General features: G+C 33.3%; 1 protein-coding gene across 1 annotated transcript in view; it reads right to left on the bottom strand.

Annotated features, from left to right (window-relative positions):
* Window positions 1-3,268: 3,268 nt before the first annotated feature.
* LOC149906609 (uncharacterized) overlaps window positions 3,269-18,236 on the bottom strand; it is a 28,730-nt gene continuing 13,762 nt past the window's right edge. Inside the window, exon 5 of the mRNA XM_090104385.1 lies at window positions 3,269-3,379. Within this exon, the coding sequence (XP_089960511.1) occupies window positions 3,269-3,379 (111 nt within the window). The remainder of the gene's footprint in view (window positions 3,380-18,236) is intronic.

Genomic DNA, 18,236 nt, shown 5'->3' with positions numbered 1-18,236 from the left:
GAAGAACTTTTCACATGTCTCTCCAATGATTCCATTTTAATTTCAAGGTCATAAATGTGCTTCAGTTTTTCTTGATTTTCTTTTTGTAGAACAGAGATAGATTGCATCACATCATCATATTTGTCACTAACAAATTTTACACTTGAATGCAAATCTTTATATTCGCTACGAAGTTCATTAATGTTCGTGAGTATAGCCTCAATCTTATTATCCTGAGATTCTTTCCAGTTGTTTAAACTACTAAGTAATTCTGCCTTAAAAGCCTGTAATTCATCTCTCATGTCTTGATCATGTTTCCGTTTATTCCCGCGTGTAGTAATGTTGGTAGGGAAATCACGAATATTATTGTCATCTCTGCACGTAGAAATGTTGGGTGCTGAACCGCCATGCGGTAAAATTTCCAGGGGTTCCAAAGTATACCCAGTAGGAGGAGGGGTTCTTTTAAGAGGCATGGTTTGAAAATTTAATGGACAATAAAAAAATAAAAAAAAATAAAAGAAGTTTTATTACAACTTGGGTCGATGATGTTATCGAACTGGGCCGAACACAAAGTGAATTGATTTGGTTGGTGCACAATCACAATATAATAAATAATAATACAACAGAACGTGTCATAAAACATTATATTATGCACCATACAACTGCTGTAGTACAATTATAAAATGGTACATATGTATATTATTTAACAAATGTTATCTGGGGTTTTATTCCTATCTATATGTTAATGATCCAATTAACGTTTGATCCAAGTTTAATCTGAATGATTGACATTTAAAGGTTTCAAGCTTGTGATCACTTCTGATTATATGCACCGTGAAGTTAAACAATCGACAAAATAAACAATTCTAAGGCCGATGTTAAGATACGAGCCAGCACAAAACTCGATAAACATCATAAATAGATCAATAGATATCTCTATCGTGTTACATAATTTGCTTTTCTCGGTTACGATGTAAAATAGATAACTAAAGAGATAAGGTAGTTTCGCCAGGGACATCGTACAATGGGATTAGCAGCCAAATACAATAGATCATGGCTTTAAGGCGCTAACAGTGTTATTTTAAACCTCGGAACTATCCGGTAATAAGATTACACGAAGCTTCTGTTAGAGCCGAGCTTTTATAGCGATAATCAGTGTAATTGGAGACGATGTGGTGTTAACGTTAACAAAGTATAGAAAACAGTTGTTATTCACTTTGTAAAAGATCATAAAATAAATTGATTAAACTGATTTAACTAATTTTGGAAAGGTTTATGCTTTATATACAAATAAAGCTCCCATATTTTCGCATTTGTTAATAGGTATGCATTTTTATATGAATGGAATCAAATTTTCATAAATAAAACAAAAGTGATACCAAATGTTCGTCAAAACAAGGTCGTCGAGGGAATTCAGCTGAAGATTGCGCTACTGAAGTGTTTGTTTAGAATGCTTGTTGGATTCTTCACACGTTTACACTTTCACGAAATGCAACAGATGCTCTTTGAACTTCAAGGGTCTGGTAGACGTGTTTAGATTCACTTTTTTTAACGTATGACACTGCATTTTTTCTTATGTAGTAATTTATGTAATTTGCGAATTAATACCATATAGTATGAAGAGCGAGAAAAAAATGATTTATCAAAAATTTTTCACATATTTGTGATTTTAATACATATTTATAAATGATTATCGCTTAAATTAAAATATCACTACGTGATATTCAAAATTAAAGTAAACCCTTTCAATTAATATTAATGCTAAATTCGTTGAATATGTCACCAAAAATCCTTCTTCTCATTGAAAAAAAAAACGCCATATTGTGTATTTCGAATATGTATATCAGTATATAATCATATAATACGTGCCATTTACATAAGGCGGAAGTTGAGTTGCATAAAAAATATTTGGGCGCGTGGCTTTTTGTGGTTCAAATTAAACATGGAGGGCTTCGACGACAGATGTATGAAAGCTGCTGAAATTATTTACGCGCAATTGAACTATAATTATTTTCATGTGTGCATTCCCTTGTATATCTTTCAAAATTGCTTAACATGGTTACTGGCTGAATGTTTTACTTTTACTATTAGTGGTTTAACAGGAATAGTTGAATTAACACTTAACACTGCTGTATAGAATCAGATATGTTTTAAGAAGATTTGGATACGAGTGAATCTGCATATGAACCATATTGTAAATAAATATATAAATAAGTAATAAGCACTTTTTAATATGTAGAGCAATCTCATAATATTAACACATTCAATTTTAAATTCAAAAGTTTTCAAGAAGCTTTTTAACACATTCCGAGTGATGACTTTAATTTAAGTCAAAACATTGATAGATCAGTATTTAAATCACAAAGCTTATAAGCTGTATATAATTTCGGCTTTGAAGAATTAAATCACATAAAGAATAAGATACATCAAGTGGCAGAGAAAAGTCTAGTTTCGGTTAATCGCGTTTCCGGCGCACGTCAAGAGTCCATAAATCGTGTGGTTTTATTAAATTTCCTTCTGAAGACGATATTAATGAGGATGTACGGGCCACGAGATTATAGCCAACTACTAACAACTACGTAAATTATGAATGAACCTAATAGAAGTTGTTACAATATATAAGACGTATCTTTCACACAAGATTCATATATAGTATATACGTATGAACTAAATCACGTTCTTCCCTCATTACTAAAAATATGCATTTTTTATCATAACTATTTTAATTTGGTTTAAATATAGAAATAGTATCGCACGTGTGCGGGAGAAACATATGCGTATTTTTTTGGATTTATAATATCGTAGTGTAGTGCCATCTGTCTCTAATAGAGCCACGCAGTTTGCATAAGATCTAAATGTAGAGCATGAAAAAAATAAGCCTCTTTCTCTATGATTAATGTTAGATGTTCTATTGCGTAGTGTGATGGTATATGAACTCCAACCAACATTAACAATCTGTACAGAATACACCTGTTAAAAAAAATAAAAAGAAACGCGAAATAAATTCTAAGCTATTTTTTTGTTTTTAAAAAATATTCTAGTCTGTCATCAGTATTGAGACTTTGTATAGAGCAACAACAATAAAACATAAAATACTGGTCTACTACTATTGTACTAGACGTTTTAATTTGTTCAAATCTACATACCTTACAAAGGCTTACTACTTAAATTAAAGTACTTAAAGAGGTATTATCGAGTGAACAATAAGAGGGCACGAGCGCGCTAACAGCCCGTCGAGTGCTCTTTACCATACTGTCAAGACATCAGCGTATAAAGCGGAAATGACCTATTACATTAGATCGCGCAAACAGCTGGCGAAGCGGCGCACGCGCAGCTGCCCGACGAATTTCACCAAGATCGCGAAACCCGCCTTCCGTTTCCGGCCGATTGTGGCTTTTACCTAAGGGTACGTTTGAATTGACATCGCGAATGCTTAAATTGAAGAATTTTTAACCCTCTACGTTGTTTTGGCTTTATTTTCTGGCAGCTCTCGCATAGTTTATAGTGTTCATTGTTAACGGGTTATTCCACAAATCACAATAGATGCGTAATTGAGACCAGTACCCCTACCATGAGTTGACATAGTTAAATCGTCTGACGTAACTACAATAGTAAACGTGAATAGTTCACGAGATTATTTTCCGTGAATGACGTATCTATCATCGAATAGTTATAAACTATGACATATGTCAAAATTAGAACTCATGGTGCAAAAATTGTATGGTTACTACAGCGAGTGTAGTATAGTTTACTATACGTTATCTACTGTAGTATACTATAATGCACCTCATGGTAGGCTTTTTAGTTCTAATACGGCACACTAGGGGGCGCTGTACCAAATTTCATACAAACCGCTTACTACAATCGCTAGCGAGTATCGTGTGCGTAAACTCATGGTAGACCTACAGGTCGCTGCGCTGGCTAGTATCACGTGACAGGGCGATTTTGTAACTATTGTCAGCGAGGTAGCATGAACGTCTACTGTGACCGTACATTGTCTGTAGTCAGGCTTTGCAACGTAATGTGACAATGTGACGTCTTTATAACGGTACTGCCATGCCATAATAAATATTTATAAATCGTTTCCTATTCTAATTAACTATGATTATTGCTTAGTCTAAAATAATAATAAATTTACTATAACCACTTTTACATTATTTGTGCTATAACCACGGATATAACAAAATATAGATCAAAATAACTTAAATTGTTAACGTATATTTTCACTCTAATCACTGCTATGACTATAATTAACATATATGTAAAGTATCACATAAGAATAAGATTGAAAACAACCTACTTAATTATATTTGCTTAATCCGCATTTAGGGGTGGCAAAGCTGCGTCGCACGTGCGTCCGCGCACCTGCCGCCCCGCCCCCACGAACCTACTTTAGATGAAAACACGAATTTAACAAAAAAACACACAAGATACGAACAACAAATATTATCACATGTACGATAACATGCAGTAAACAAGACGGATCATCTCAAAATCATTAAAAATTATCTCTCAAATTACTTTCAAGGAGCCGTTTCTCTTAATTTGGGCGGTAAACACTTCGCTTAATCGCCGATGCAGTCCATTAAGTATTTTTTACAGCCATTTAAACAAACGTTTAACACCAATTAGCAATATTGATACTTCCTTTCACGATCAAAACAATCGTTCCTTTTGTTTATGGTACCAACTTTTATGATTTTTTATGTTGTTTCTTGCTTTTCAAACAATCTGATATTTTACATTTATTTTGCGTATTACCTGGAATAACATGTGCTAGGATAATTATAATTTAAATGTGGAGAACATCTCGAATAATTTCATTTCATTAAATTAATAATAGGTAAAAAACATAAATGAAATCGGATTAATGCAAACAAAGCACGTTATAATTGTTTATACAAAAAAAATAGTATTTTTTTCTATATAAAGGGTACAAATTAAGCTCGGATCCTTATTGCGGTTAATACAGTTAATGAGGGGAGAGGACAATAGAAGCACGGAAGTTCGGCTGTGTCCGCCGGAAGCAGGCCCACCGTGCGAGCCTGTAGTCACAGGAACCGCTATCAATGACTATACATGATTTAATCAGGGTTGCTAGCTACTAAAAAAGCTCTTATAAATCACATTGTTTTCGAAACTACTCTCGCAAATAGGTACTCTTTGCGCTTGGGAGTGAAAAGTAAAAGGTGAGGATTTAACATTGTGACCAGATATTTTAAAGCGATTTCGGTATAATAGACAGCCCTGAAACCACGCTACCTTTATCAAAATATATCCGCTTTATTGCGGTCACGTAGCTAAATATTATCACATCAACATACATTTGCATATAATTGTTTCAACGTATTACTCGACGAGGTCAACGGTCCATAGTAACGCTGATCCGATCCCCTGCACTTTAGGCAACAGGAAGTTATAAAAGAGGCGAAATTCCAAAACGCTTTCCCACGGACACTACAATTAACTCATAATTACAATTGGTCGCCTAAAACTTGTAACGTGATTGTACGTAAGTTTTGGGGCTTAAATCTAGCAGTGTGGCTAATGGCTGTTGTTTATGACACCTTTGCACAGACCGCCTACACAATGAATCCGAGGTCCGACTGTCGTGTGCCGGCTTTGTGATGCGCACGTAGGAACTCACCTTCGGGATAAAGTTGGTTTAGAACAACATTCTCACGTTCCGTATCTATTGTAAACACTAAACGCCAGGAGACGCCCGTTACGTTTCGTTTACTGCCTCTATTGTTCTATTCTACACGCTTGTGAAATGTAAACAACTACATGAATGACAGATTGTCGTTGAATGAAACGGTTTTGAAAATAATACGTACAAATAGCGAAGATTCCATTGGAACCACTGGAACGGCTGTGAATGTTTGTATCTCGTACGCACGTCACGTAACCTGCGGCTCACAGATTGAATACACCCCGACTGAATGATATCGTGTTATAGAACAACAATAATTAATTAGTAGCTATAAATTTAATTTGTTTATACTTAGTATTAATAAGATAAGAAAACTGATGGTTTGCAAACTAATTATAACAAAAAAATTAATTATTTAAAAAATGTGATGTTCAATTAATCACGTTATAGTCCATGGACTATATTTATGACCATTTATTTGTTCGCCGTAGAAACTTTATGACTGATCATGCTTAAACTTCTACGCATAATATTAATATTAAGTATATTAGGATAGTGAATAATTATTTGTGTAGCCTTAGTCATCATACTCAGTTATCCTGTACAAATGCCACTATCAATTTCATATAATATGCTTACCATTGCTTTAATTCATATGAAAGTACATATTATATCAATTTATACGATATACGCTCATATAGTTTTACTCATTCAGAGGCACAGGTTACGGTCTTGGCTGACATAATAATAATGTAATGAGCGTATCGACGTCATTCATGTCCGTCCCATTCTCCGCACGGCCTTCCGGTGACCGCGCATATTAGAGTGCACACAGGTAGTTCATTATTACCAAGTTCTTATACAGGAATATAGCCTTTATTCTTCAAGAATACGCGACAGATTCGCCTGGGCCATTTATGAGAGCGAGGTAAGGTAATATTGTGCTGGGATCTCATCCGCTTTGACATTCCCTACGGGTATTGCATGCGGACTGTATTATGCTAATTAATTACGTATTTTAATAATTGTCGTCACATTAGTCAGGATATGGGTATTTAGTATTTATATGCTCATTATTTATTGTGTGAAGGATTTTATGGGGCGAAAGAAAAAATATCTTTTCTTAATAATATTATGGATACTATGTGTATGCAGCATAGTAATCACAATTTTTCACATTTTTTTAGGAACATAAAATAAAAGTTTATTTATAGGAAGCTTAAATATTTGAAAAGTAAAATATTTTAAAAGTATTATCCATTTCTGTTAATATTACTGAAAAATTTTAAGGAATGCGTTATAAGATATACCAGTCCATAATGTTAATTTCGTAAAAATTCTTATGTGTGAATTCATATTCAACGATACATTAATAAAAAACGCATAAGCGTTGAACTGAATCGAGTGTCCGTATTTGATAACCTGTTCACTGTACGAAACAATTCGTTATGGTTTATGTACGCGGCGCACGCGCATCGGCTTTTTCGTTTTGGTGCGTCGTCGCTCTTTGTGTCTCATTCATAGTATTTTAGAGTGCATCCATTGAAGTCGCATGAAGGATATCCGTCGGAAGCCAATGGGTTGTAGCTGATTCATTTCGCGGTCAATGAAACCGGTTTACGTATCGCACTTGAAATTGAAAGTGTTAAATAGTTTCGTCGACGGATTTGTAGCACATACCATTCGTATGAATTCATTAACTTCCCTTTTTTTTCTTATAAATATACAATGTGTATTACAGGCTAATGAGAATAACAGTACAGATAACGGATTACAATTATAGAACATTTTAAACTCTATCTAAGTTTAATAATGAAAAGGGAAAGATAAAGCTATTGAGAACAATTTACACGATTCAATATTGGAGCATAGTAAAAGTATTATAAGAATAGAAAATCATTGTTATATTGAGAATTCATTGGTAAACGCTCCACTTTCCTTGAGCTCACGCCTCACAAACAAAAATTGCCTTGATCGAATTTAACAGTGAAGTTAGACAATACACTTAACATTACTTTACACGGTTAGCATTTTAACCGAATTACCTATACGTGAATTACGCAAGGTTTGTAAGTGAGAGTTGGCTCGCTGAATTATTTCGGAATTAAGGAGTATTTAGGTCAAGTCGTAGCTCTATGTAAACGATATACATTATACATAAATGGGCTAGGCATCTTGATTCTTGACTATGAAAAGGGTTTCTACCTCGATTGCTCTCAACAATTTGTTTAAAAGTTATTCATGTGAAATAATCAATGATTCACTCAGTTAATGAAATGAAAAAAAATAATGAAACTGTTTTGGATTATTTCCACCAAGATTTTAGATGATTCTTTTTTCACAAAAATACTTACTAAAATTTTTGCGAACTCTACCTATAATTTTGTTAATTTAATTTATTAAAAAAAAAATCATTTACATATTTCGATCTTTTATACGGTACCTATCCTTTGCAATCATCAAGCGCCGCCATTTACATACATATTTACAAATTGTTTTTAGGAAGACCTTTGTTTAGCAAGCCTTCGTATCTGCCTATTGCATCAACAGTTAATTATCTTTTGTTTTCTTATTCTATTGCTTAGATTACAAAATAAAATACAGATGGAGCATGTCAATCATTCATCGCCCTTGTCAAAGAAAATACGAAATCAAAAACGAATACGTTCCTCCGCTAGTGCTATAGCGATTCTAGTGTCATGCAATACGTCAAAAGGGGTTTGATATTTTAGTAAAAAAATGCTGTCTTGTGATATTAAAACGCTGTAAAACTTGTTCCCGAAAACAAACAAAAAGATAAAACATCGTTTTACAGATTTTCTGTACATTATTTGGCTTATTTAATTTTGTATACAAATAATAATTTTACAAATACGAAGGAATTCAAAACTTCAACGTATGCTGCCAGTATTTTGAAAATGAATTTGCCATTTTTAGGGGTAAAATGGTTAAAAGATATTCGGGGTAGTGCTGTTGGATTTTTCGATCGTGAATGTGATTATTTGTATAGTGCAATAAAAGTTCATGGTCATTATTAGATTATTTTAATAAAAAACCGGCCAAGTGCGAGTCGGGCTCGCGCACAAAGGGTTCCGTAGCAGCAAATATAATAAATTACAGTTAAATCAACCTATCTCAAAAACTATAAGAGATACTTTGATCAAACCAAAAATCGTTGAAAGAGTTAATTAGCATGCATCACCTCTATTTTTTTTAGAATTTTATACCCCGTAGTTATAAAAATAGAGGGGGGGGGACATACTTTTTACGACTTTGAGAGCTGATATCTCAAAAACCGTTCACTTTAAGAAAAATGTTTTTTAGAAAACTTTATATCATTTTAAAAGACCTTTCCATTGATACCCCACACGGGTATGTACATCGAAAAAAAAAATTTCATCCCTCAGTTACATGTATGGGGGGCCCCACCCCCAATTCTTTTTTTTACTATTTAGTGTCATATTTTTGTAGCGGTTCATACAACACATATTCCCATCAAATTTCATCACTGTAGTACTTATAGTTTCCGAGTAAATCGGCTGTGACAGACGGACAGACGGACAGACGGACAGACGGACATGACGAAACTATAAGGGTTCCGTTTTTGCCATTTTGGCTACGGAACCCTAAAAAGCATTATACATTTTTTTGTTACTTTTATAAAAAGCGTCGTTTTCGCTTGCGATTTAATTCATGTGAACTCCATGATGGATATGATGAAAATAAAATGTCCCGCATTCTCGACTAAAAACTACCGCTATTCGCATTCATATGTTTTGAAAAATAAAAACTTTTTTTAATGTAATTTATTTAATAAATTTAATGTAATTTATTTAATAAAAATTGAATAAAATTATTTTGTCCATGTATAACTTTAGTAGATAGGTGCTTTATGTAACAAAATAATTTTTACAATATTATAAAATAATATCAAAAACCCGAATTTATATTAAAATAAAAATTAAAACATGACTGCTAATAATTTATGTAGCCTACGTCACTACCACCACAGCTACCTTCATAATTCAGATGATTGCAATGACACCTCACAAGTCACAACTCAAAATCGATCCAACAGTTTATACTGCAGGGCGTGTCAAAGAAATATTATACATACATACCTACACTCGAAAAACATAACCCTCTTTCTTCCGTAGTCGGGCAAAAATTTGGGAAATTTTTCATTATCTGGTAACATAACACGCACACAGAAGCACCGTGTTCGTACAGTGCAGCGGCGAAATGACAGCACACATAGCTTTATGGAAATGACGATAAATCATTCGGTTTAGTTCGGCATCGCTCCATCTGTCTTTTATTTTGTAATCTAAGTTCTATTGTTAATTGGTCCATTGACCGACTTTTTGTGCAATAACTAACTTCTTCACTGTTATTACGTAGTCAATATATAATAATAATAATTTATTTATTGATAAGACATCATAGGTCCATTTGTTAGTAATTTCTTAATTACTATGTTAGTACATTACATTAATTATTTATTTAAATATTATCATTTTACAATTTACCATTTATATAATGTCATTTTATTTTTATTGATATAGGATGTGTGTACTTGCTCGCAATGGTGCAAGTACACACAATCATATCTGTCTGCGATCATTTTTAGATATTGTAATCCTGCAGAAGATGTGTTCACCTGTCTATACGTATTTTAAATTCTTAATATCCCCTGAAAATAGGATACGCTTTTTTTATAAATATCCATCTAAAATATATACATTAAAAAAAACATACTTGCTTAGTGACTATAAATGACATAAAACAACGTAAACTTTTTGTGAGCCTTGAACTTATGTGATACGGTCAGCAGGGTGTACAATAAAAATCAATAGATTCCTGTTCAAACATAACCCTAATGCGGAGGGTGTGATCTGTAACCAAGACTTCTCCATTACCTATCGTGGGAATAAACGCACACTAAATTATTAACAAAAATATTTACAGACTGCCTACTTAAAAGATTTGACCACGATTTGTTTGCGCTGACAGTTTACCGCGTACAACAAATACGTAGTCTACTATTTTTCGAAGTTTATGGGAAATTTTGACGAGGACAACAGTCAACAACAGAAGTTGAGGAAATATTTGCTTTCTATGAGAACCGAGGGGACTTTGATGGATAATGAGAACATGCTTAATTAACATAATATTTTAATTATTATACATTAAATGTAGCAGAATAACAACTTAAGCTTGCTTAATTTATGCATGTGTTATATATCTTTTTTAATTAAATAATAATTAGTTCATATAACTTATTAGGAGGTTTAGTGAGATTAAATTAATGCCGTTTGTATTTATATAAAAAGGCGTGTTTTATATAATGTAAGTAAATAAACACATCATTACGAACAATCGAGATTTTAGTGTAAATATAAATTTTTAAATGCGTAAAATTGTAACTGTGCACAATACGGAAGCGACCTTTTTTATAAAATTAATCTATAAAAAGAAAAGCTATTAAAATATTCAAGCGCTAACGAGAAACTAGGAGTTTCATAATGAGCGTGATGTTTTGATCTTCGCCGCTCATTAATTAATTAGTGTTAACAATGAAACGGTCGAATTCTCGTTGATTCAACCGAGACACTATAACAGTTACTAAATTCAATTTCTTTTCATGGTTAAGAAAGAAGAATGTTCCTAACAATATCGCTACTATATGAAGCATATTGCAAGTTTTTTTTTGGCTCTACAAAAGAATCGTAACAAGTTTACCGCCACTCAGCGCCAGTGAAAATAAGTACCTATTCTATTATTTTCACAATATACAAATCACATAATATAAGCAAACGAATATAGTATAATATTGAGATATTTGACTAGGTACCATAATATTTATTATGGAGGTATATTTCAACTGACCGGTGCAGCTGCAGAGTATCTCAGACTCAGTTTGATGTCAAACAGACATTATTTTGAATCGATTAAAAATAATGCTGCGAATGTATCTCTTTAATTCTGCAACGAAATATTATAAGCACGAGAGTGATTTTGAAGAAAATTACAATATTTATCCGACTAGTACAGTGCGATGATTAAATTAGTTCCATTGTATCGAAGCATGCACTCTACAGGTACAGTGTGTCCTTATTACAGGGTTCATGCCACGTCGAAACAAAGACATACACAAGTGTAAAGTAGGCGCCTTTAAATTAACCATAATCAGATTGTAATAATAATAATAGATGGTAAGGTTAGCGAGCATAAACATTACATTAATTCGCTAACACTAGTGCATTGGCTTGCGTAACCGAAGCACGATCATGATTCTCAGCAGACTAAAATTAGAGTCTGATCGATATCTAATATAATCTATAAATAATTTACACGTAGTAAACAATTGTTGAATAATGATGGCCTAGACGGCCAAGCCCTAAATAAAGGTCACGACATAGAATATGCTTGTTAGTGATGGATTATTTGATGTCATCGATAAATAATGTATTTCGTATTTACAGTTCTCCACGATTAGTAAAAAGAAAACATAGAACGATCAAGAAATATAGTAATACATACAAAGAAAATCCAGAAAATAATTTAAACTGATGTTTAAAACAAAAGATAGGTGAGATAAAGACAATAATGTTAATTAAGTTAAATCTCAATTTTTATTGAGTAAATTAAGAGCTTTCATTAAAAATAAATCAATTTTATTGGTAATCGAAACAACATGCGTAGCATAGTACCAACTTTTCCTTAACCATAAAAATTTGCTTGAACAAAATACATGTGTATGATGCAAATATTTTCCTTCAAGTTGATAAGCAAATTACACCAATTCTTCACTATCACTACATAGTATAAAACAAAGTCGCTTTCCCTGTCCCTATGTCCCTATGTCCCTTTGTACGCTTAAATCTTTGAAACTACGCAACGGATTTTGATGCGGTTTTTTTTAATAGATAGAGTGATTCAAGAGGAAGGTTTATATGTATAATAACATCCATTAAATAGTGGAGAAGTACTGTTATTTTTGAGGTTTCTAATGTGATGTCGTAAAAAATTACATTTTTTCCGCTTACATTGCAAACGCAGGCTGAACCCTACGAGTTTTATCAAAATAATGTACTAAATATTATTCACATTGAAAAGGTCTAAAGAAAAGTCCGCGATGGTATATGTCTATCTCTTATGGATAACCCACAATAACTTTTTTTTGTCATTTACTTTTTACGACAAATAATGGCAAATTTTCGATGCGATTTTAACCAATACAGCATTAATCCTTAACCAATTAAATACCTTGAATACATTGTTCATTTAATATAGATCTATATGGCCCTTTACACAGTATGATTTAAGTGAATATTTTCGAAGATATTACAGATTTAAAAATTGCGGGACGTAGCGTTTGCGGCGGTACCGGCCGGCCGCCCGGCTATATATTTTATACCCGTTCGAAGCCGGAGCGGGCCGTAATGTTTTTATATATGTACAACGTTCACAGTTTTTCTGTAGTGTATTTAGTATCAGCATTGCACCCGTGCGAAGCCGGGGCGGGTCGCTAGTCATGTTATAAAGGATAATATTATACGGCACGCGGCGTAACTATGACAACCGTGAGCAATCATTCAATCAGTCAATTGATTGAGCCAGGACGCCGCAGGATTGGCTCATTATTCAATAAACACTGGCGCCGACATCGACTACCTTGAATACATTACTTATACCGATGTCATTATTCAATTAGAACACATATGTGTATTTGATTTTCCTCTATGTTAGGAGTTCGGAGTTCCTACAATGAATGATCACTTAAAGGGAAAGTATTTGATCAGTGGCATCAACATTGTAAGTATATCGATTATCAAGGAACCTTGTATGTTGTATGTTATTGAGAATAAAATGAGCTTTGGAGGCAATTTTTATTGTTTTTACAAAATAATTGGCCAACGATATTATTGGTAGAGTTCAAAAATTAAATTATAATACATGTGTATAGGTTGGCATACAACCATTTAAGAAAAATTAGTTATTATAACACTTTTCAAGGAGTATAAAGTAGTAAAGGATACCTATATTATGTCCAATGTTCATTATATATTAAGACTAGGTTTCCGCCCGCGGCTTCGCCCGCGCCGTCAAAGAAAAACCCGCAAAGTTACCGTTCCCGAGGGATTTCCGGGATTGCATCATTTTACCGGAATAAAAAGCAGCCTATGTCCTTTCTCGGGTATCAAAATATCTACATACCAAATTTCATGAAAATTGGTTCAGTAGTTTAGGCGTGATTGAGTAACAGACAGACAGACAGAGTTACTTTCGCATTTATAATATTAGTATGGATTTTATTACAATATTTGCAATAGCTTTTTTTCGAATCTACTACACAAGAAAGCATAAGTCTTCGTTTAGCATTTATACCAAAATAAAATAAAACGCACCACCAAAAGAAAGAATCAACTTGATTTATTTTCACGCTACTGTGATGGATACATCCTTGGTGAGATTATTTTTGAATTTTGAGGACAAAAGCTTAAATAGACGAACTACACAAATATTTAGAAGTGATTTTATTTTTTTCTGTCATGTGAAGTGAGAATAAATAAGGCAATTAAAAATTCCAGTAGGTACAGTTGTTGTAGACTCTATAGAGGCTATATAGAGGATACTATATAGGATTTTATTTTTTTTATATCTATCTTATATAAAATTAATTCGATCAAAAACCGAATTAAATAAATAAATTGCACAAACTGATATAGTGTTCGATCATCGATGGAACTGCTTTCAATCCATACTAATATTATAAATGCGAAAGTAACCCTGTCTGTCTGTCTGTTACTCAATCACGCCTTAACTACTGAACCAATTTGCATGAAATTTGGTATAGATATATTTTGATACCCGAGAAAGGACATAGGCTACTTTTTACCCCGGGAAATAGGATAGGTTTTATCCCGGAAATCCCACGGGAACTATGCGGGTTTTTCTTTGACTGCGCGGGCGAAGCTGCGGGCGGAAAGCTAGTATGGAATAACTAACTCAGGCAAGTGGTAAACCGTATTAAATAGCAACACGTGGGATTATAGCATTACTGGTTAGTAGCTACTTAGTACGACTATAGACTTTCTGTCATCGTTGAAATTGTGACGTGATTAAGATGGATCGTGCGTCATATGTGTGCTTCAATTTTAAATTCAGTGCGTCGAGTTCATGACTTATGTATAGGCTCGGTCATTTAGTGAACATCCGAAGTATTTCCTCATTGCAGCACGCGCGGCGATGTGAGCGCTGCTTTCTTTTTGTGAACACCCACAACTTGCAATATTAATGAGCTCCACTCATACATGATATACACGATAGAGACATATACGTACATCCCCTTTTTATACTATTTCCTAGTATTAATACCGATGAGCAACTATACTTTTGCAATTTGAATGATGAATCTAATAAGTCTTCTACGTCGCTAGCAGAAAATATTCTAACTGGATATTTTAGTTAGGTCCTACTTTTTTACAGGCCATATTCAATTTCAGATTAGACCCTGGAATTATTGACTGACCGTTGTTTCTCGGTATCAAATTACTAAAGCAACCATTTTTTAATTTATACTAGGTTGTTATATCAAGGCTAGATAACTTGTTCAATGTTTTTGTTTTGTAGAATTATCATAATAATTAATGATTATTATTTATTAAATCATGCATAACAAGCATTGTCAAATATACAAATATGGCTGAATATTTAAATATTGGTTTAAAACATAGTAATATAATCTGCAACGATTGACTAACAACAATATATGTATAAGGAAAATCAATGTTAATAGTCTTTGTTCTAAAATTTAGAACATAATTTCGCAACTTACACTTAATTCATGAGAAATAATAAGAGCGTGGGCGCATCATGCGATTAGCTTACAAGCACTCATTACCTTCATCCTGTGTTCAATTTCCGACTCCTACGAGAGATCTAACACTGACCCACATTCCAGGAACACAAAGATAATCAGGTCGACGGTCAATCGAGATGCATCGAACAATGTTAACTAGATCGTGAATTGTTACCACGATCCAAGTTCAATAGAGCCCTAATTTTTTCTATCGTTTGTTAGCAAAATTGATCTCGCAAACCAATAATCCCATTTTTTTCCGAACGATGTAACCTTATTTGTCGAATCGGCATCGCTAAACATAAGGGACTGCTGCTTTTTGTGATCGTCGCGTCGCATTGAATCAATTTTGAGTTTTTTGCGCGCAGATTCGGAAGCCGCAGGTAGAGATCCTAGATCCGGGTGCACCTTTGTGCACGGCTATTGTTATGATTCAAAAATGTTTACAAATTACGATTTTCGATGCAATAACTGTCGGAATAAATCAGCTGCGTTATACGTCCAATTGATGCTCAACACGCGTACTCTCGTCGACAATATTGAAGTTATTTACACAGCAATTCAGAATCCCAGTGGGAATTGGGATATACGCAAATAGTTTGATAAGTTAAACACGATTAAATAATTTAACATAATTATTATTAGGATTTAGGGTAGAGATTTTAGGTTTAAAATTACCTTATGTTAACTTTTTAAAATTATATCAACAAAAATGTTGCATGATGTTGTAAGACCGCATTTAAATTACCTACTATTAATTAAAATTGATTAAGTATAGTAGACGCGTAGTATATAATATTGTCTTGTTATAATCTTAAATTTAAATTCGTTCTGTTTAAAAAGCTCCCAAAATCCCGTTACAATATATCCCAAAGCAAATGGAAAAGTTCAGTCCATATTTGAATGCGATATATAAAAATCAGCATCCAACAACCGTGGCGGTGCGTGAAACGGAGCAGTGACCATCTGAGCAGGAATGGTCGCGATGGCATGTAGTGGAACTAACAATACCGATTATCATTTACCGTATTCTACCGTAAACTATTCACAGGCACGCAGCACGCACTACGCAATCAGTTTATGCAGATTTCGTTATAACTGTGTCTGGTCACAGTTAGAGCATAACGTGGTATAAACAAAGCGTACGAAACTGCATTCTGCGACCCAATTCTATGAATATGCCCTTTAAGATATACCATTATAGGAAAACTTAGTTAAATTAATTGTAATTATACCTGCGCTGTTTGTGTTTTGTACTGCAAATAAAATTTCAGTCGCACAAATAAAATATATACGATAATTTCAAGCAACATCAAAACTGGAGCGATTTTTCTTTAAGATAATATGTAATTATTTCAATCTGTTTATTTGACGAGTTATTAACCTTAGTGATAACTGTACAGCGACCTCTTATTTTATAGCAATTTTTACTGTTTCGAAGACGATTGTGAACGTAATTGCATTTGATGAAATCAACTTTTATACACCGACTTAAATGATTTATATCTTAAGATAATGTGGGAATTCTAACTGTAAGAAGATTTTATGTTAGGTTTAAAACTTTAATTTAATTAATATGCAATCATGCCATATTTAATTTTCTATTTTCCTTATAGAGAATACCGTTTAAATTTGACAGTAGTTAACTATTAAAATTTAAAACATATGAGTTAATTGGCTAATTTGTATCATTAGTAATTGTGTGAAATGGCAGGAAAAAAGTCAAGTGCTAACGAATTGCAAAAAAACAACAAACGAAGCGATCATAACTCATCGTAATAGGCAGTGGGTGCGTCCGCGCCGGCGGCACACTGTTAATATTTACTTTGTCTCTTGCGGCACGTTCCTGTACGATATCCGAAATAACAAATTATGAAATGGATGAAAAACCCCGTTTAACTTGTCGGCGATCCCTAAACATAATGTTTGATTGTACCTTAATGACAAAGCGCGGACTCAAACCACCTTTTATGTAAAGCCGACTGACATTACAGACCAGATAATACAATGTAGCATTTATTTATAAGGTATATAAAGTTGAAATTATAAATCATCACTGTCCGGCAGATTCTACTAAGGAGGTCCTGGTAATTGAGCAATCATCTACTCTAGCTCTTTGTGGTGAGCAATGCATCGAAAATAAATGAATTTTATTATTTGTTTTATTTATTTTGAATTTAGTGAAGAATACGATTTAGGAGCCGATCTCTTCTTTTATAATTGTTTTGACATTAGCTTTTATGATTCTTTATTTTTTGTTTGTTTGTTATTTATTTTATAGTAATAGTGCTTTTATCTATGTGATTAGCTTAACTATAACATAACATTGTATAGAATGGACTTCACTTTAACGACCAGAACCAGTAGGTACATATGTATTTTATTTATTTATTTACGGCTTACGCCAAACCATAAATATATAAAACTTAATTCTAAACTTATTACTATGTCCTTAGCTCTAGGTACATCTTACAAGCATCTTACATTTTTCACCCTGACACACACATTTTAAAGACTATGTCAATAAAAACATAGATAATTTCACGAGATTATGCTCTACAATGTCTACTCTTCAGCCAAATCACATTTGAAGTTGGTTATTCATCTAAAAGTTAAACCATGTTATTTCAGGAAACATAAACAATTAATAGAGCAAATCACGGTCGTCAAATATTACGGACTGGGTGGGATTATTCCTACTAATATTATAAATGCGAAAGTAACTCTATCTCTACATGT

The sequence above is a fragment of the Colias eurytheme genome, chromosome 8, assembly GCF_061535395.1.
Source record: "Colias eurytheme isolate Ceu_HAF_F1 chromosome 8, ilColEury1 Martin Lab GWU primary, whole genome shotgun sequence".
NCBI lineage: Eukaryota > Metazoa > Arthropoda > Insecta > Lepidoptera > Pieridae > Colias > Colias eurytheme.
The sequence above is the reverse complement of the archived record's forward strand: the minus strand, read 5'-3'. Positions and strand labels throughout refer to the sequence as shown.